At 38.5% G+C, this 21,791-nt stretch overlaps 1 protein-coding gene across 1 annotated transcript in view; it reads right to left on the bottom strand.

Moving 5' to 3' along the window:
- LOC126469800 (glycylpeptide N-tetradecanoyltransferase 2) overlaps nucleotides 1–21,791 on the bottom strand; it is an 89,785-nt gene that overhangs the window by 22,756 nt on the left and 45,238 nt on the right. The window contains exons 6-9 of the mRNA XM_050097058.1: nucleotides 15,783–15,899; nucleotides 13,939–14,109; nucleotides 2,195–2,375; nucleotides 405–522 (exon numbers count right to left, since the gene is read on the bottom strand). Of these exons, the coding sequence (XP_049953015.1) occupies nucleotides 405–522; nucleotides 2,195–2,375; nucleotides 13,939–14,109; nucleotides 15,783–15,899 (587 nt within the window). The remainder of the gene's footprint in view (nucleotides 1–404; nucleotides 523–2,194; nucleotides 2,376–13,938; nucleotides 14,110–15,782; nucleotides 15,900–21,791) is intronic.

The following is a 21,791-nucleotide window of genomic DNA, read 5'->3' as shown; positions in this document are numbered from 1 at the left end:
GCAACAAGCAGCAGAAAGTAGTCGCTGACTGACCTGTTACGAAAAATTCATACAAATTCCTGACATCTTTATGACCATGAGAGTAATCATGTTACCAATATGTTGACCAAGGTGCATAAGTGATAAATTATCATTCATTTCCTTCTTAGTGTCACAAGTAATGGGCATGTAGAATGCCTCAATGTTTGCATGAGAAAATGGTTTGGACCTCAGTCAAAACCAAGTCATACCTTTCAATTTCAGGTAATCTGCATCACAACATAAATATCGCAAAAAAATAAAAATAACAGATGAATCACAATGTAATAAACTTGCTACTAATACAATTAATTCAAAAATGCGGCATCTACAATTAAAAAGTCATAGCTGTTACTTTGGTTTGCAGCTGAAATGTGTGTTACTACCTGTTATTTTATTGTTTTCTTCCACTACGAAACTGTCAATTATGCCAGGCTGGGGTAGAAACCAATGGCGAAAATCTTCCTCTGAGAAAACTGGTGCCAGGTCAAATCTTTTTAGGTACTGAAAAACAAAAATTTTGATAATATAAGGCATGAACTTAAATAGAGTACAGAGTAATAGAACTTCATGCACAATCAACAGTAAAAACAGAAATTTACATGCACAGCTAATTATGGCCGCAAAACTTCCTGATCAACTTCTGCTCTACTGCGAACAGTGATTGCAAAACTAATTACACTTGTTATAAAATACACCCTGTAATAAATGCAGTAGTCATAAATGTCCATGGTCGTAGACAGAAATTTATCCAGGGGGAAGGGGGTAAAACTCAAAACAGCATTTTTGATATAAATGACAATTTCGGAATGTGTCATTCCACAAGAAGTAAATTTGGTAGATGACCAAAAAAACTCATCATATCCCAAACAACTGATGGTTACCCATCGTGTATGAGAATTCTGTAATGAATTCTAACTCTGTACTGCAGGTTGCAGGGGGAGGGGGGAATGGGGGATCAAGTGCCCCCTCTTGACAACTCCTACGCACCCTTGTTGATGCCTATGTACATGACTGAAGAAAATCTGATGATAATTTCAGACATTAGCAGAGGACTACAATATTGCTGCTAAGAATTACTATTTTTCAGCATTGTTATTTTCACTAGTACTATTTTTTCCTATACCAATTGAAGCAATATTTTCATGAAAAGAAAATTATTTTGGTGGTTGGTTCATTCAGGGTTATGTTACCAAATATATGTAAAATTTAGGTAACAGTTGTGTTTCAAAAAGCTATTCCACAAAATATTTATGGAATCAGTGATCACTGGTAGCTAAGCCACAGGAGTACTCTATTTCCCTTTCTTCTTGTTTGTGAGTCAAAGTTTCAAGCAGCTAAACATCAAAATTAGTCAAAAGAGCATTATTGTACTGCAGTTAAGCAAGTCTGAAACATGATAACACACTCATACTCTTCACCAATTACAAATAATGTGCAGTGGTATTTAATGGTGGCTCTTGCATTTTCAGCATTTAAACAGTGAATATATTTTGTTGGTCATAGTTTGAAATGGCATTCATACAATGAAGCCTATGCTTTTAACCAATATTTTCTCTCAATTCACAATAATTTAATTTCTTCCTAGTATCTGGAGTACAGAATTATATCCCCAACTGATCTGCATGTAATTCGTTGTCAATACCTAGTATACATTTTAAAATATTTTCACACTGCAGTAAAATTTTTACACTGCAGTACACCTAAACTCTTGTTGCTGCACAAAACAGATACATTGACAAGTGAATCTGATCATTTTAATGTTTGCAGAATACTGAAACGAAGTGCTGGTCTCATTTCTAATATTGTTCAGTACACTGATGTGTCCCTCTATAGCATTGAAACATAAGCTTTTGTGGAATGTACTGCTGCTATTAACATGGAAGTTACTTCAGGATCAGCACAGGAAGTTTTCCTCTATCAAAAGTAGTGGTTACTGAAAACCCATTGTCTTATGAACATGTCACATAGTAAACACACAGTTATACTATATGTTCACTTCCATCCTGCAAATCCAAGTTCACATATTAACCAGCAAACTACTAGGGACAAAAATGAATTTGTATCTAAGGAAACTAGGACAGTCAGATTTTGAGTATCTGGATTCAAAATTGAACTATTCACACCACTTTCACAGAAACTGATCATAATATTTGAGAAAGATGCTTATGAATACCTCATTAACTAAGACATGAGCTTGTGGTAAGTCTGCAGCTGTCATTTTCCTGAAACCTGGTGTTTTAGTTGTATCTGGGAGTTTGTAAAGCTTCAGTGTTCTCTGCATTGTCATATTTCTACTTAAATGTGAGAATTTCACTTCAATGAGCTTTTTAGGATTGAGTGAACGATGCCAGTATCTGCAACAATCGAGAAAAACAATGTTACACAGATACCTCAGATGCTCAAGTTAGTAACACATTATTTTAAAAATATGGAGGACAGTCTTATGTAATCCTAATAAGTTGTTGCATATATAAAACACTTATATTTCATATATACCATACCTATATAAAAGCACTCCATCACACACTATTTATCAACTGTATATCAAGACAGAATATCAAATTAATTCCACCAAGATTTGACGTCACATTGATAAAATTATTGCTGTTATAGTCTCAGTTCAGATGTAACAATGCTTGAGGGGGTCAGAGGAAGGGAAAGGGTGGGTGTATATTATGAGAGGAGAGGAGAGAGAGAGAGAAAGAGAGAGAGAGAGAGAGAGAGAGAGAGAGAGAAAATCATTTCAATATTTACAGGAAAGTGGTTGAGAGAAATTTGATAGAAATCATGGACTACCTGAGTATCTACATCAGAAAACCTAGACAAGTTCAGGGCACGAAACCACCTAAGGTATGCAATGTTTTCTAAGTAGATGAGCTCCCCCAAGACATTCATGTGGTTTCTAGGATATCTGTTTGAAATTATGATGTTGTCCACTACCCCAATTTAAATATTATTTCAGTCTACACATTAAATACTAGCTTTTCTCCATAGTTTTGGTCACTTGTGTTAATTGAAATGATCAAGCAACATGGCATAACATTATTTAGAGAGTTATCAATTCGTAGACACACAAACATTTAAATGGAAATACCCTCTTCCATAATTACATATACGTAACTATCTGGTGATATATCCACAAGAGTAGTTCTTCTGGTAAAAATCTATGAACAGAAATCTTAGGCACCACACCACACACGAAACTCCTTAAGGCTCAATGCTTAAACATAGGCTGTGGAAATGTTTTGTGTAATGAAAATAATTTATGCACATCAAATCCTGTGAGCAGTATACTGGTTTGTTATCCAGCCCTCACCAATCAGTGAAAGAACAAGTAGATGATTTATTAAATGGTCTTTTCCAAGCAACTGTGGAAATAATGCTATTTTGAGTTTTTACATGTGGTGGAAGGAGGAAGATACACTGATAAGTTACAACATAATGACTACCGTCCACCACAAGTGAATGCACGCTCGTAGTGTTGCAAGCATGTGACACAGTAAGGAAAGTGTAGAAGTGGAGCAGAGATGAACCATTCTAGCAGCAATATGGCTACAAATGGGGAAACCGACTGACATGTGCGATTTTCACAAAGGACTGATTGCTATGGCCTGACACCGAAACCCAAGTATCTGAGAAACAGCGAAGCTTGTTAGCTCTTCAAGTACTACTATAGTGAACATCTATGGAAAGTGGTTGAAGTTAGTGAAATCATGCATAGGAGACAAGGTGTTGGACACCCACACATCACCAAATGTGCAGATTGGAGGCTTGCTGACTCTATAAAGCAGGATACACATAATCATCTTAGTTGCATGTGCGGGCCGCTTCTACTCTTCCCAACACCGGGTCGCCCTGTCGTCAGAACAGCGCAGGCAAATTTTGAAACAAGGGTCTATAATAACATGAGCCACCCACCAGCAATTTTTAGGAAATTAATGGATCTCATCTCTGTGAACCTTCATTCGTCAATGTAATGTAGACAATATTAACTGAATAGTATATCTTGACTAGGAGCAATGGGCACACCTATGATCTTTTAATATTGTTGCACCTGATGATGTGGCTTTAGACCTAAAACTGGTTGTGTATCAAAGTAATAATTTTACCAGCTGTCAGCAGAATTCTTCATAAATTCATTCTGACATTGACCCAATGATGTTTTAAGTTGTGATTTAAGGGGATACAGTATCATTGAGATTGGAACATTGATCAATGGAAATGTGTCACCTGGTCAGATGGATAATATTTACTGTTACATCAGGTTGATGTCAATGGTCCTATCCAGATCCCCCATCTCAGAGCAAACAGTTGCTCAAAACATGCATCATGCCATTGAGGTAGGGTGCTAGGGTAAGTATTATCTATGAGAGAGAGTCATCTGGGCTTTGATGGCATCTAACGATAGTAATTGAAGGCACCGTGACACTGTGGATTATGTTAACATTACTGCTGATCACCTGTACCCCTTCATGCTTGATGGTTTCCCTGAAAGCAATGGCATCTTCCAGCACTATAGCTATCCAGGTGACAAGGCTAGAATCCCAGTGGTTTTTGGGGCATGACAGTTAACTTGTGTTTATGTATTGGCCACTAAATTGATCTTACAGGAACCTGATTGACCACATGTGGGATGCTATAAGGCACCAGCTTTGCACCCACAAGCCACTGGCCCACAATTTATGGGATTGCATAACCCATGCATAGACATTTGGTGCCACATGCCTCAGGAAACCTACTAAGGACTTGTCAAATCTACATAATATAGAATTGTAGCTGCACTGCATTCCAATTATGGACATTATGCTATAAAGCAGATGGTCAATACATTTTGGATCATCAATCTATGTTTCACAAACAGCAAGAGTAATGGTAGAATACTATGATTTTTTGTAATTATGGGTACTGGAAATTAATGCCCTTTTTTACATTAAATTCAAACAGATAGACTGTTGACGAGTTTTTATTTTAATCAATCATGTAAGCACCCCCATTACCACCAATCTTATGCCATCGTGTGCAAATTTTCAGTGCCGGCGCAATAAAAATCAATTGGGTTTTGAGCAAAATATCTGGAGATGGCATTTTGGACATCATCCACATTTTCAAATTTTTTGTCACTTAGAAAATGTTGCAGCAATTGGAATAAATGGAAATGACTCACCGTTTGTCCAGCTTTCAGCACTTTAAAATGAACAACCTTGTGAACACACTAACAAACCTGGCTTAGCTGTACTTCACGGTAATTTATTCAAGAGACAGCCAATGTCTTTTGCATTTTTTATTGTCGCAGAGAACTCATTTCTCATTTCCAGTGATCAAGCAATCAAAAAATGCTTCTGTATTGTACCACTGAAGCAGTAGGTTGTATATGGTGGATCAGTTAGCTTCGTTTATCTTTACCAATCTGCTGCAAATGTTTATTCGAACCAATGTTGGTTAAGAGTGTTTGACGGTTCCTTGATTGAACAAGACGGATTTGCTTCCACTTCCACCCTTAAAATGTCGTGTCTAAAGTAGTTGGTGTTCCTGATCAGTACGAGTCAGAAAGATCAAAATGAAAAGATCAGAACTTAGAAAACTAGCTTGGGCATTTATAAATGGCTAATGCACATGGATAACACTGAAAATGTTTTTGGTAGCAACTGTTGTGTTACTACCCTTTCAAAACTCAAAAAGCACTTGACCAGCATTCAATAAGTAACACAATTACCTTTTTTTTTTGCCCCCTGAAAGCAGATTGGTTTTATTCAGGATTCCAATACACTATATAATCTCTCTTCACCCTGAGAGAAAATTTCTTAAACCTTTATCTGATACATACCAGTTTCCATACATTGTGATCTACATCTACATCCATACTCCGCAATCCACCATACGGTGGATACAACTAGCATCTTCTCTCCCTGTTCCACTTCCAAACAGAACAAGGGAAAAATGACTGCCTATATGCCTCTGTACAAGCCCTAATGTCTCTTATCTTATCTTTGTGGTCTTTCCGCGAAATGTAAGTTGGCGGCAGTAAAATTGTACTGCAGCCAGCCTCAAATGCTGGTTCTCTAAATTTCCTCAGTAGCAATTCACGAAAAGAACGCCTCCTTTTCTCTAGAGACTCCCAATTGAGTTCCTGAAGCATTTCCATAACACTCGCGTGATGATCAAATCTACCAGTAACAAATCTAGCAGCCCGCCTCTGAATTGCTTCTATGTCCTCCCTCAATCTGACCTGATAGGAATCCCAAACGCTTGAGCAGTACTCAAGAATAGGTATTATTAGTGTTTTATAAGTGGTCTCCTTTACAGATGAACCACATCTTCCCAAAATTCTGTACAATCACGTAAAAATACTGACAGTTTGTTCAAGAAGTGAAAAGCATAATCCTGCAACTCAAAACACACAAATGAATCCAGTTGCTACTTGAATCATGTGTTTAGACAACACCTTACATATGTAAAATTAAACATTTCAGTATTAAGTGATTCAGGAATTGCCTTGAACCAACAAAATGTAAGAAAATGTGTTTATCTTTGTGAGGCATGGCTTTGTCTACTCATTAAAGTTTGAAATGATCTGTTGTGCTCTGGTGGTCACAATAGCAAACAAAACAGCTGCCAAACAGAACCTGGGGACTATTACAATCATAGCAATCTGGAGTGATACAGGAGAGTGATGTAGCTGAGCCACAACAAATTTAAAACCAAACCCGCATAATCACACAGATGAAGGTGGGAAGTGTTATTCCCCACTCTTCTGGCTACAAAACCCTCTTTTTCAACATAACCCCTGTTATATGTGACAGCCTTAAGCCACCTTACTAGGAGGGCCTGTATGACAACATGGTACCAATCTACTGGTCGATGCTGGAGCCAATGTCTTACTGCACGAATAACCTCCCCATCAACAACATAATGCTTCCAGTGGAGTGCATACATCATTGGGTAAAACAGATGGAAGTCTAAAGTTGTGAAATACGGACTGTAGGGTTGATGAGGAAGAACTGTCCAATGAAGTTTTGTGAGGACCTGTCAGATGTGCAGACTTGTGTGAGGCCTTGCACTGTCATGGAGACAAACATGCTGAAGTCATTTCCTCAGTTTCCTAAGGGCAACAGTGGTACACTTCAGAGTTGATTGTTGCACCATGAGGAAGGATATCAAACAGAATAACCCCTTCATAGTCCCAGAAGACTGCCACCATAGCTTTACCGGCTGAGGGTGTGGCTTTGAACTTTTATTTACAGGAGAGAGAGTGTGATACCACTCCACAGATTACCCTTTTGCTTCCGGTTTGAAGTGGTGAATCCACATTCCATCACCTCTGGCAATGTTCAAGAAAAAATTGTCATGATTAGCTTTGTAACATGAAAGCAGTTCTGCACAGATGGTCTTTCATTGCTCTTTACGGTCTTCTGTTAGGCGGCGAGGAACCCAGCGGGCACACATCTTCAAGAACCCCAACTAGTGGAAGAGTGTAACAGCACTACCAACAGACGTGTTTTGTTGAGCAGCGAGTCGTTTGATTGTGATCTGTTGATCACCTTGAATGAGTTTGTCCACATGTTCCAACAATGCAGGAGTTACAGCTGTGTGCTGTGGGTCGGGATGCAGGAGATCAGACAGGATTGTCCCACCTTGCTGCAATGATGACAGATGCCTCACCCAACGACTCACTGTGCTTTTGTTCACTACTGGCTCCTGAAGACAGCCTGTGCGTGCCTATGAACATCTGTGATGCACTGGTTTTCTGCCAAAAGAAGCTGAAATTTGCTGAGAAAAAAATGTGTTTCATTACTTATTGAGCACCCCTTGTATAATGCTGGATATGTATCTTTTCTGGTGTTTGGCTAGCCAGTTCATTATGAATTGAAGAAGAAGAAGGAGGAGCTGAATAAACAAGTCACTAATTGTAAAATGTCTTTGGCATACAAACGAATATTGAATAGAGATATGGACAGAAACGACATTACTTTCCCGTCCCTCTAATATTATATATAATCCACTGCTTTAGTTCAATTGGTGGCCAGCATGTACACACACACACACACACACACACACACACACACACACACACACACAAAAATAAACAAATCGCCTATACGTAGCCTAAATCTCATTACATACAAACCGAAAATTGTCTATGGGGCATAGGATGACCTAACAGCACAGAATTGCAACTAAAGTAGTAGTAGTAGTAGTAGTAGTAGTAGTAGTAGTAGGCATTCATGCGAAGTAAATGCATTTTATTATGTACTGAGGAACAAGATACTTCTGTCATTCCATTAAAAAGTTGAACATCAGTAAAATTTTCCCAAGTTGTTGGATGCTTACATAGTAATGACAAATGAGTCAGAAACACAAACATTATTATTATTTTACTGACCCTCTAATAAATATCTGAAGAACAACAGATTATCAACGCTCAGTAAAACTGTAGAAACAGGTACTGAATTTAGAATGAAAGCATTCACACAAGTTCAGACCTTACAAAATCTGCTTGTAGCATCGCTATGACACTGATATGAAATGCTATACAACACTTCATTTTCAAATATAAAGAATATACAGCAGTATGTATGTTTTTGGATACGGTCTGCCTTTAGCAAAACACAATTTTGTTTTTTAACCCAAACATGTTTCACTGCACTAGCAGCATCTTCAGTTGGCTTTTATTTTATGGCTGTTAAAGAATGTTCTTTTACTATTTGTATACATGTAAATATTAGTTTTTAAATCGTAATTACAGATATCAGAAAACACACACAAAACATGAATTCATACCTTTTTACCACATGGTGTGGTTTTCCTGATGTATTATGTTTCTACAGTGACTGTTTTGTTTCACAGTTTGTCACCTGCAACCACTTACACCTTAAGGTAGTCAAATTATTTAAGCCAAAATTACGATTTGAAAATTGTTATGGCTATGCCTAAAATTAATTAATTCTGTGTGTTTGGAGAGGGGGGGAGCTCTATCAGGGTGTATACGTGGACAAGGAAAAAAAATTCCCGGATTTCCCGACTAAGAATACAATTTCTCCCCGATGAAAACACACTTTTTCCGTGTCATTTTCCCTCAGAACTGTAAAACTTATCAATCCTTTTGAATGGTTATGTTTTTATGTGTGGGCATAGAATTTCCCAGCACTTTATAAAACAAAACTCAGGGAAGAAACCCCTTTTGGAAAGATTTTTGATGTTCAGCAACATGTACGCTGCATATTTTCTTATTAAAGAAGTATAAATTCAAATTCCATCAAACACCGCATGTTCCTTTCCGAACCATTGCAATGCGCTTTTGTAAGCCAGTCATTGCTCATGTCATGTGATCTCACCAGCCGATGACAGTGGATATTCAGACCCCAGGACACATGATGTAGTCAGCTAATAGCAACATCACTGTGAAGTAGCACGAATACACAAACAGGGAAAGTTAATGTTTTAAATTAATATACAGGGTTATTACAAATGATTGAAGCGATTTCACAGCTCTACAATAACTTTATTATTTGAGATATTTTCACAATGCTTTGCACACACATAGAAAAACTCAAAGTTTTTTTAGGCATTCACAAATGTTTGATATGTGCCCCTTTAGTGATTTGGTAGACATCAAGCCGATAATCAAATTCCTCCCACACTTGGCGCAGCATGTCCCCATCAATGAGTTCGAAAGCATCGTTGATGCGAGCTCGCAGTTCTGGCACGTTTCTTGGTAGAGGAGGTTTAAACACTGAATCTTTCACATAATCCCACAGAAAGAAATTGCATGGGGTTAAGTCGGGAGAGCGTGGAGGCCATGACATGAATTGTTGATCATGATCTCCACCACGACCGATCCATCGGTTTTCCAATCTCCTGTTTAAGAAATGTTTCTGCTTTAGCCTTTTCCGTAAGATTTTCCAAACCGTCGGCTGTGGTACGTGTAGCTCCCTGCTTGCTTTATTCGTCGACTTCCGCGGGCTACGCATGAAACTTGCCCGCACGCATTCTACCGTTTCTTCGCTCACTGCAGGCCGACCCGTTGATTTCCCCTTACAGAGGCATCCAGAAGCTTTAAACTGTGCATACCATCGCCGAATGGAGTTAGCAGTTGGTGGATCTTTGTTGAACTTCGTACTGAAGTGTCGTTGCACTGTTATGACTGACTGATGTGCGTGCATTTCAAGCACGACATACGCTTTCTCGGCTCCTGTCGCCATTTTGTCTCACTGCGCTCTCGAGCGCTCTGGTGGCAGAAACCTGAAGTGCAGCTTCAGCCGAACAAAACTTTATGAGTTTTTCTACGTATCTGTAGTGTGTCGTGACCATATGTCAATGAATGGAGCTACAGTGAATTTATGAAATTGCTTCAATCATTTGTAATAACCCTGTACATAGCGTTGCTACAAAAAAAAGCAAAGTCTTCACATATAATACTGATCTTTTTTGCGTGTGTTACACTTTAAGATATATCATACTAATGTGCCAGTAAAAGTCCAGTGACTTGTGCTCAAAGTTTTCCACAAATAAATTCGCTACAGCAGAGGAGAGAGAGCTTTAAGAAATTCATCGTACATAGTTCAACTTGCGTAAAAGGAAATTTACTTTCAAAGTAACACTTTTCAAACCACCATTCGCAATATTTTCACACGACATGTCAGAAATAGGTTTGTTTCACTAGTTGTCAGAGAGCGCCAGATAACAGGCACCACCGCGCTTTGGCAGTTACTATGACGCAGGACGCCCGAATGTTCATACGTGTAAAACATTAAAAGATCTTACATTATGTCATAAAAGCAAAAAGACATCAGAGGATACTCCAAGAGCATCAGAATTTCGTGAACCATACTAAAATGGCACATTTAAAGTGCATACTTAAAGAGCACATTCATATATCCAGATTCCCAATGCAGTAGTGCTCGAGCTGATATTAAGCTTTTCAGTGTGGGTTTCAGGATGTAAATTTTCTTGGAGTACCAGTACTGTATTAACTCATTTTTGATTCTTTATTATGGCACAATGCCATACATGCTAGAAGATGAAATAGTGTGCTTGAAATGCAGCGAGCAGTTGAAATTAGCCAATAGTATGGAACTAAACACTTCGTTTCAAACACATTGACTACCTCAGCGTAAAAGGTTAATAAAAACCAAATTTGTTTGGAAAAGTGACAAAAATAACTTCATTGTTCTACAAGGCAATTAATGCATGACTGTCAGAAAAGTGGAAATAAAATAAAATCTGAAACTAATAACATCTATTGGCCTTCCATAATTATGTGAATGTATTTTAATTCACTTGATAGCTCCCGGCCACAGAAATCCGTTTTGTTTTCATTTGACGTAAGAGCAGTAAACGAAGAAGAAACAGCAAAATCACTAAATGTAAAAAATTGGTCACGTGGAGACGACACACTTCCCCACTATAACTCAGACTGCTCTGTGCATCAGCCCTGGATCTATGATATTTCCGAACCTGGGCAATACTAAGACAGTGCCCCCACCCCCTCCCTCGAGCATTTGAGATATGTCGCCAAAAGTTTAAAAAATAGAATTTTCAAAAATATGTTCATTTTCTAACGCACATCTTTCTGAAGATGTCTGATACATAAAACGTATATGTTTGAGGAAATGTAAGACACGTTATTTGGCCCTAAGTGTGCCAGAGTGCAGTGCCATCCCTCTTCACAAGCATTCTTCTATCACCCGTCACTGTATTTCGCTCCGTGGAATTTAAACGTGTATATTTTGTATTGGATGCCATCAAACTATAATCAGGACAGTGGAAATTGAAATGTCTTCAGAAAATTTGCACTCTTTGTTGCCTGTTAGCTAAAAACTTTCTGTTTTGGGTAACAAAATTAAATATAGGAGACAAAAAACCAGTAAAGACAAGAGACAAGCAAGACAGTACAGATTTCTTCAATCATTAGCTCCTAGCATTGTTTTCTCTCTAATCTTGCTACAGCTTTACATGGCGTGCTTTCCTTTCTGCGAAAGAATCTATTAAGTCATCAAAGTTCGTCAAACATTTTGCTACATGAAAAATCGAAACATCGTTGTCTAATACTGCATAAGCTGTTAATACAAATAGTACCCAAGAGTGGTGTGGTTTCTTGATGTGATTACATCTGTTTTGTCACTATCTGCTTGATAAAGCAAAATAAGCCTTTCTAACACTGCAGAAATTGTAACACACACCAAATGAACGAGACTGTTTTGGTACAAATGGTCATTTTTATAACATGACAGAATATAATTCACGAAGACCAACATAAAATGCCTATTAGGCCTATTACGAGCAAAAAGCTTTATGTTAGAAAATAGTTTCACATTTCACTCATACACTCCAGTTTCTCGAGCATGAGGTTGAAAAGTAGTAGTACCAGATTTTTATATAAATTTGGAATCGTCATATTCTTCCCTAATTTGTTTGATGTCCCTGTTTCTTCTCCTTCCTCGTTCTAACAGACAATTTTGTCATGACTAAATGCCTTTGTCAAAACTTATACGCTGATTAACTTCACTAACCCTGCCAGAAGCACCGGTTAAGTTATCCCTGATTATTCTCCGGTTAGGAGTTGTTATTTTCGTACAAATCATTTTGCGCGCTACTTCCAGAATAGAACTTAAGCGGCTGCTAGATGGGGGCTGTACAACTGGCCCTTACTAGTGTAGCGATCTGGTCAAAAATTTTCTGACATATTTCATTTTCTTAGATACACCAAGAAGATAATACATAATCTTTCTTACCTGTTATTTCTGTTAGTCGTTTATTTACACTCTGGTAGTCGGACTCTATGGATTTCCCTAGTAACTATAACAACGCTGATCATTCGCATCAACAACATAATCAGACAGCGATTGGCGTTCACTTGTTCGGCTTTACTCCACTCAGCTTGTATAGCCCAGTCCCCTTTTGCCTGCAGGAAAGTTTATTTCTAGATGCGACGATGATTCCCCCAACAGACATCACATACACTATGCACGCATTCAAAAATCAACTTAGATTCATTCAGAAATCAACTTTCAAGAGTGTGTTCAAAAACCAACAGGGATGCGTTTCAAAATCATATGACTAACCGATAAACCAATGTGCGCTGGATGCTAGGCGCTTTGTGAAACAAAGTTTTTTCACCTGAAGAATATGAATTTGCCCCCGCCCCCCTCCCTGCAAATGTCTCCCGGGTCAGATACCTGCTAAAACAAGGGCTCAGTTGATATAACACATTCTGAGGCATCAAGGAATTGTCAATTAATTTCGTACTGGAAGGAAGAATAAGGGGTGGGGGTGGGAGTTGTGGTGGTGGTCATGAGGGAGGAGGGAGGAGGGAGAGGTGGTATTAGTGAGAGGGGGTGTGGTGGTATTAGTGAGGGAGGGGGGGAGGGGGGAATAAAGTGAAGATGACGAGACTTGAGACTTGCACAGGATAGAGTAACATGTAGATCTGAAACTTCCTGGCAGATTAAAACTGCGTGCTGGACCGAGACTCGAACTCGAGACCTTTGCCTTTCATGGACAAGTGCTCTACCAACTGAGCTACCCAAGCACGACTCACGCCCTGTCCTCACAGCTTTACTTCCGCCAGTACCTCGTCTCCTACCTTCCAAACTTTACAGAAGCTCTCCTGCGAACCTTGCAAGACTAGCACTCCTGAAAGAAAGGATATTGCAGAGACATGTAGATATGCATCGAACCAGACTTCAGACTGAAAGAGGAGAAGAAAATAACAATGCTAATTTACTAGATAACATTATTAAAAAGAGAGAACAATTTACAGTTCTTTTAAATTCTTGGAAAAAAAAGTTTTAAGTGGTGCAAACATAAAATCTATTTCACAACATTTATACTTAATTATTCAGTTTCACAATTGCCACTATTTAATATCAACCTCACAACTGACAACAGTTAATGATTACTACTTGTTATAAGGCTTACCTGCATGTTCCAACAGGTTTGGGCAAAACAACACCTGCAGTATATACAGCTTGAAAAATTCCACACAGGTTCACACGACGTGTTATTTCACGAATTAGAACTGGTGCAACTCTTTTTGATCTCAGCTTTTTATGTACACATAGGAAGTTTATCTCAACCATTTTCCGCTGTCTAAAAACAAACCATCAGAAACTAAGTGAATCATGGGATAAGAAAAATGAACTTTAGTAAATTGACTTAGTTATAAAATTTCTCAATGAAATGCATTTCTGTGTTAATTACACAAAAATATTCCAATTTGAAAAAAAAAAAAAAAAAAAAAAAAACAGTTTAATAACGAACAGGATACATCTATCAGTGTCACTGGGCATGACAATGCAAAGACTGGCTCCAGCTATCAAATATTCATAAATTTGAAACTACAGAACGTAAGTGTCAATAAATTTGGCAGGCTTAGCAGTACTGTGGTGTTACTTTTAACTGAATTATAGTTGGAAAGGGGCACACCACTTCTTGCCACTATGGTAATTGCACCACCCAAAATTAGAAGTAATTTCTCAGGTCCTGACAACAGACACATCAACTGTAGCAGACTCTTTGGTCAGACTGCACAGCATTAAAACCTATATCATTAAAATGTGATTGCAGCTGTATCTGGATGTTTATGACAACAATTTTACTACATTTTCCACATGGCAAAGTCAGATGTGCCAAGTATTTTCAAATACTGGAGGCAGATTCCTCTAGCTATGTCTAGTTACTTTTCATTTAATATCAGTATAATTAGATACTATAACTCATATATTGAGTTAAAAATTTAACACTCATTGTTTGATATTATTCGAATTACATAGGTACTCTAAAGGAAAATCTCAAGGACTAGTATTTTTCTCATTGCATGTTTTCTTATTATGCATAAATGGTACATTCTATAACATAAAGAATGCAAACGAGTGGAAATTTCACTAGACTTGCACCAACAAATGAAACAATTCAGAAGTAGTTCAATTACAATACAAAAATCCAACTGCATTTTTCGCTGCCAGTTGACCACATAATATGAAAAATGTCAACAGTCACCAAGATCTAATTTGGGCAACAAGTAATTGGGTCCTATTGAGTATCACATTCAGGTTACACCAGAAAACCACTGTAATAAAAAAAAATTGAAACATGGAAATTCACTACGTAAGAAGAACGAAGTTTATTATACAACAGTGATCTGGCTAATGTACTAACACTGTACACATCCAACTCAGCATAATTACACACCATTCACATATGAACATTTTTTGTTCTCCTATCATTATTCCTAAACATCACAATCATGAGCACAAGTCTTTTTCCCCAACTCTGTAAAGCTGACTTAACAAAAAATTTTCATCCCGAATGAGATTTTCGCTCTGCAGCAGAGTGTGCACTGATGTGAAACTTTCTGGCAGATTAAAACTGTGTGCTGTACAGAGACCCCAACTCAGAATCTTTGCCTTTCGCGGGCAAGGGCTCTACCAACCGAGCAACCCAAGCACGACTCATGACCCGCCCTCACAGCTTCAGTTCTGCCAGTACCTCATCTCCTACCTTCCAAACTTCACAGCTCTTCTGGTTCGGAGAAGAGCTTCTTCGAAGTTTGGAAGGTAGGAGACGAGGTATTGAAGATGTGAGGGCAGGTTGAGAGTCGTGCTTGGGTAGCTCGGTTGGTACAGCACTTGCCTGCGAAAGCCAAAGGTCCCGAGTTCAAATCTCGGTCCGGCACACAGTTTTAATCTGCCAGTAAGTTTCAAAAATGTTCATTTTCACTAAAATGTTAATAATAATTTTTAGAATACGTTAATACAACTTACTCATTATATAGCCTCAGCATAGCAGGAATTGCACTTATAAAACCTACTAAACGATTGCTCTTAATTACACGGACACCACAGTGCCACTCTCTTTTCCACCCAGGAGGTTGTAGCGCCCTGCGAAGAAAAGATACGTGTAAGAACAAGAATTTGCAACACCCAAAAAGAGAAAATAGTTACTCCTTTGTGACAAGGCACTAAAATCTGGATAAACAGAAATCACATAATAATAATCATTTTATTAATTTAGTATAATCATTCAATTAATAGGAGGAAGTGGTTTGTCTTTTGCTCGAGTGGTGGACGAGGTTCCTGTCAGCAAACAGGTGATCAATTATGAACAACAGGCTTGCAGGAAGGGATGTAATTAGCCACACAGTGATTTTGAAAATTTACAGGAAACCTACATAAGTGAAAGTTAGAATTTCAATCCAGCTCCTCCCAATTATATTGAGTATTTAATTGTTAACCCTCTGTGATCTATATTCCACATCAAAACAGCAGGAATTCAAAATTAATTTTAGTCCAGTTCTACTCTTTCTACTCTCCAAGTATATAATTTACTGGAAAGTTACAAATATAGATAAAAATTTCAAGTTAATATTTGACTGTGTGTCTCGTGATGATGTCTGTGTTTATGAAAACATGACTTGAGAAGCTGTTATGCAAACACAGTATACACACATTCATAAGGGCATCCTTTGGGTCTTTTACAAATCAAAAATGTAGAACAATGGAGGCAGCATGTCTCTAAGCACTTTAACATCACCATATTGTGTGGCGAAGGTATTACCATATCTGCAGCACACCTCTCACGTTTGTTTCCAGAAAGGATACAGTTCTTAAGCTAGAGAATACCAAGCCATGGCCATACACATAAATGCCCCAACTAATATGGATGGCAGCTACAGGCCTTAGTCGAGTGCTAGCTTTTGTTACTGCAGCAGCCACGTTAGAGGACACTGTTTTCATCTGCGATGTTTGACAAGCTTCTCATAAGAAGCAACTTATTTTTAAATTTCCTCTGTGCTCTTTAGCTTAAAGTCATTAATGTCATGTTTATCTGTTTATTTATCAGGCACAGTTTTGGATTTTATTTACTGTGCAGTACATAGTATCACTGTTTGCATTGTGCCAGGCATTTGTTTTGTGTTTGAACAGCCATTGCAGTAGCTACAGGCCTCACACTTTTGTTACTGCAGCAGCACATCGCTCATTAATTTTGCACATGTTTGTTTCTGCTGTTTTCAGTATTAATAACAAATGTGACAGCTGTGTTTGGATGTGAACTGAGTTGGTGACCCTTCACTCACAGCTCCAGGAGGTGTTGGCTTCAGTCACACAGCTTGAAGCTGCTGCCACTGGGCATCACTGTGGAGGGCCAGATGTGAAGATTTGAGGAGCATTCAGCAAATCCCATGTGTCGCCCGGTCGGTTCACTACTGTGGCCACCTTGGCTACTGTCTACTGAGGTTGACCCCTCACGTATGGTCAAGTGGGAATTCATTCCAAGATGCGGAAGGCATCGGCAGACTTTCTGAGTGGCTGATCGGAGGGCCCCTCCCCAGTTCTTCGGATGAACAGGTTTTGGGTGCTATCTGTTGCTGATGATGTCCCTGAGATAGATTGGTTGCTCACTCTGTTCTGTGAAAAGCCTCTTGGCCCACAAGGTCTCGGCTTTCACGCACAACAGGTTTACTGGTAGTTGGGAGTTCCAATGTTAGGTGCATTAATGGGGTCTCTTAGGGATATGGCTGCCAAGGAGGAGAAGGAATCCAGTGTGCACTCTGTGTGCAAACCAGGAGGAGTCTTTCCATATATGAATAGGATGCTTCCAGACGCTGTGAAGAGCATGGTGCAGCCATCTGCAGGTAGTGGCTCATGTTGGTACCAATGATGCATGTTGCTTTGTATCAGAAGAGATTCCGGTTTCTGGTAGCTAGCTGACGTGATAAAACCTGCCAGTCTTTCTCCCAAGAAGAAGAAGGGGCTCACCATCTGTAGCATTTTCAACAGTACCAACTGGGCTCACCACATGTAGCATCGTCAACAGTACCAACTGTGGTCCTTTCGTATAGAGCCGAGTGGAGGGTCCTGAATTAGAGGCTCTGGTGGTTGTGTGACTGTTGGCTGTAGATTCCTCGAATTGAGCCATTGGGTGACTGGTTTCTGGGTTCTGCTTAATAGGTCACAGGCCCACTACACACAGGATGTAGCTACACAGGTAGTGGAGGCTGTGGAGGAGGCGAATTGGTGGTTTTCTTTAGGTTATAGGGTCCCAGGAACTACAGAAAGGGCATCAGTATAAAAGCGTGCAGGGCAAACACACGAAGGTACACTTAGCAACAGTCAGTATTGTAGTTGTAAAATATTGTAGCTGTGTTGGAAAAGAACCAGAGCTCCACATGCCAACAGAAAACAAAGATAGAATTCTTATACACACAGAAAGTTGGCTAAAGCCAAAAATAAGTTCAGCTGAAATTTTTACAAATGACCTAACAGTGTTCAGAAAGGACAGATTAAATACAGTTGGTGGTGGAACATTTATTGTTCTCAGAAGTAGTTTACCTTGTAATGGAACTGAAGCAGATAGTTTCTGTGAGTTAGTATGGGCAGAGGTTATACTTGCCAATTGGAATACATTATTAATTAGCTCCCTAACTATGCCAAGCAGTTCAAAGAAAACTTGAGTTATTTCAAATAGGTACCCCACTCACACAATTATATTTGGTGACCAATTCAATTTACATTCAATATGTTGGCAAAATACACATTTAAAGCTGGCGATAGGCATAAAATGTCATCCTAAATTGTACTGAATGCTTTCTCAGAAAATTATTTTGAACACTTAGATCAGGAGACTACTTGAAGTGTAAATGGTTGTGAAAACAATTTTGACCTATTACCAACAAATAATCTTGAGCATATAGCGAGCATGATGACGGATACAGGGATTAGTGACCACAAGGCTGTTGTAGCAAGACTGGATACTGCAACATCCAAATCTACCAAAAATAAAAATACAGTACATTTATTTAAAAAAAAGCAAATAAAAATTTGCTTGACACCTTCCTAAGAGGCAGTCTCCTCCTCTCCTTCCAATCTGACTGAGTAATTTTAGACCAGATGGGGTTTGAATTTAAAGAAATGGTATCAACAGCAATTGGGGTAGATATACCAAATAAATTAATAAGCGATGGTACTAATTCTCCATGGTACACAGAACAAGGCAGAACACAGTTGCAGAAGCAATAAAAATAGCATGACAAATTTAAGAGAATGCAAAATCCCAAGACTGTCTAAGTCTTACAGAAGCTCTAAATTTAGCATGAACTTCAATGTGAGGTGTCTTGAAATCTGGCACAAAACCCAAGGAGATTCAGGTTGTACGTTAAGTACACCATTGGCAAGATGAAACCAATGCCTTCATGATAACAATGATGACAGTGCCACTAATGCAGAATTACTAAACACAGTTTTCCACCACTCCTTCACCAAAGAAGACCAAGTAAATATTCCAGAATTCAAATCTGGAACAAGTGCCAACATGAGTAACTTAGAAGTAGACATCTTAGATGTAGCAAAGCAGCTTAAATCACTCAACAAAAGCAAGACCTCCAGTCCAGATTGTATAGAAGTCAGGTTCCTTTCAGAGCGTGCTGTTATGATAGCTCCATACTTAGCAATCATGCACAGCCCCTCGCTCGTCGAAAGACCCATACCTGAAGACTGGAAAGTTGCACAAGTCACACCAATACCCAAGAAACGAAATTGGAGAAATCCACTGAATTACAAATTCTTATCACTAATGCTGATTTACAGTAGGATTTCGGAAAATATATCGTGTTTGAACCTTACAAATTATCTCTAAGAAAATGGTTTATTGACAAATACTCATCAGAGATCCAGATAATATCATTCTTGTGAAACAGAAGCTGCTCTTTATTCTCACAAAGTAATCAGTGGTATCAACAGGAAATGTCAAATTGTTTCCACATTTTTAGAGCTCCAAAAGGTTATTGACACCATTCCTCACAAGCGACTTCTAAGTGCCTGTGGAGTATCATCTCAGTTGCATGACATGATTCTTGATTTCCTGCCAGAAAGCTCACCGTTTGTAGTAACTGATGGAAACTTATCAAGTAAAACAGAAGTAACACCTGGCATTCTCAAAGGAAGCATTATAGGCTTTCTGCTGCTCCGGATCTACATAAACATCACAGGAGACAATTTGAGCAGCTGTCTTAGATTGTTTGCATATGATGCTGTCATTTTCTATCTTGTGAAGTTACCACATGATCAAAAAAATTGCAAAATGATTTAGACATAATATCTGTATAGTATGAAAATGGAAATTAACTCTAAATAATGGAAAGTGGGAAGTCATCCACATGAGTACTAAAAGAAATCCACCAAATTCCACTTACACAATATATCATATGAATAACTAAATTGGAACATTCACATAGATAATATTGTGGGGAAAGCAAACCAGATACTGCAACTTATTGATAGAACTCTTAAAAAATTCAGCTGGTCCACTAAAGAGACTGCTTACACCACAAGCGTCCACCCCGTTCTGAAATATTGCTGTGCGGTGTAGAATCCGCAACAGATGGGACTGACAGAGGATGTCTACGATGTTCAAAGAAGGCTACCTCATTCATATTATCGTGAAATAGGGAAGAATGCCATGAACATGGTACATGAATTGGGGTGGCAACCATTGAAACTAAGTTGTCTTTTTTCTCCCAGGATCTTCTCATGAAATTTTAATCACCAACTCTTTTCCCTCCGATTGCAAAAATATGCATAAGGAGAAATCATGATGATGATAAAATAAGAGAAATCTGAGCCCACACAAAGATTTAAGTGCTAATTTTCCTGCATGCCATTCGAGAGTGGAACGGTAGAGAAATAGCTTGGAGATGGTTCAATGAACCCCCTGCCAGGCACTTAATTGTGAATTGCAGAGTAATCATGTAGATGTAGAAGTAGATGAAAATGTGAACAAAGTAATAGACAGATTACATTATGACTGTGTAATGTCAAAGATTAATACTATCACTGAACCTGCTGTTTCTTCGTTACTCAACATACTGATCTGTACCTCATTATCATACACTACACAGATTGAAATCAATATCCCAGTTAACGATGAACAGTCATTTGAAGTAAAATTCACATTGTCATAGATCTTATTCCAAATGTTTTCTGGGACAGAATGAGTTTCATGTACATGGTCTGACTGCTGCATGTGCAAGGTTTATATATAGTCCATGTCTCCTCTTATATCATCAAAACCTGCGCTCTCAATATCTTATTGTTGCCACGCAACTGCACTTTTGTATTCACACTCCATTGCAACTTTAAGCGTGTTGTTAGGATTTTAAATACAGCAGAGTTGAGGAAGGAAGGGAGGGAGGGAGGGAGGGAGGGAGGGAGGAACGGAGAGATATTCTGTAAATGACAAAGTCTTTAGTGACTGACGTGTCACATCTGTTTCACGGTATATATGATCTTTAAAAATGGCATAATTGACACTGTCACAAGTCAAATTCTGGGTTGTCACATTTTTTCCAGAGTTTTTAACATGCACTGTGAACGATTTTGGCTGCTCAGTTTACATTTTTGCTCAGATGAAACATTCAACAAAAAGTGTGGGAACAGTAGCACACTATTAACATAATTTAACACTGTTGAGTTAAGGTGTAGTGATTTTTTGCAAGTCAATGTTGAATAAACACATGTGGTGAGATTGTATGTAGAAACCTCAACCATTTCACCTAAACCATGTGCAACATCTACACATGTGAGACAGTCATCAGCAATTTAAATTTTGTCACTAGTTAAATACCAATTCTGATATACTCGGTTTAATACTATCTACTGATTAAAGCACATCTATATGGGATGGAATCAGTAGCACATACAATAATGACCAGGGCCCACAGGAAAACCCACACAGTACAGTGAAAATTTTTTTATCATGTTTGTTTCTATATCAGT

This window comes from Schistocerca serialis, chromosome 3, assembly GCF_023864345.2.
Source record: "Schistocerca serialis cubense isolate TAMUIC-IGC-003099 chromosome 3, iqSchSeri2.2, whole genome shotgun sequence".
Taxonomy (NCBI): domain Eukaryota; kingdom Metazoa; phylum Arthropoda; class Insecta; order Orthoptera; family Acrididae; genus Schistocerca; species Schistocerca serialis.
The sequence above is the reverse complement of the archived record's forward strand: the minus strand, read 5'-3'. Positions and strand labels throughout refer to the sequence as shown.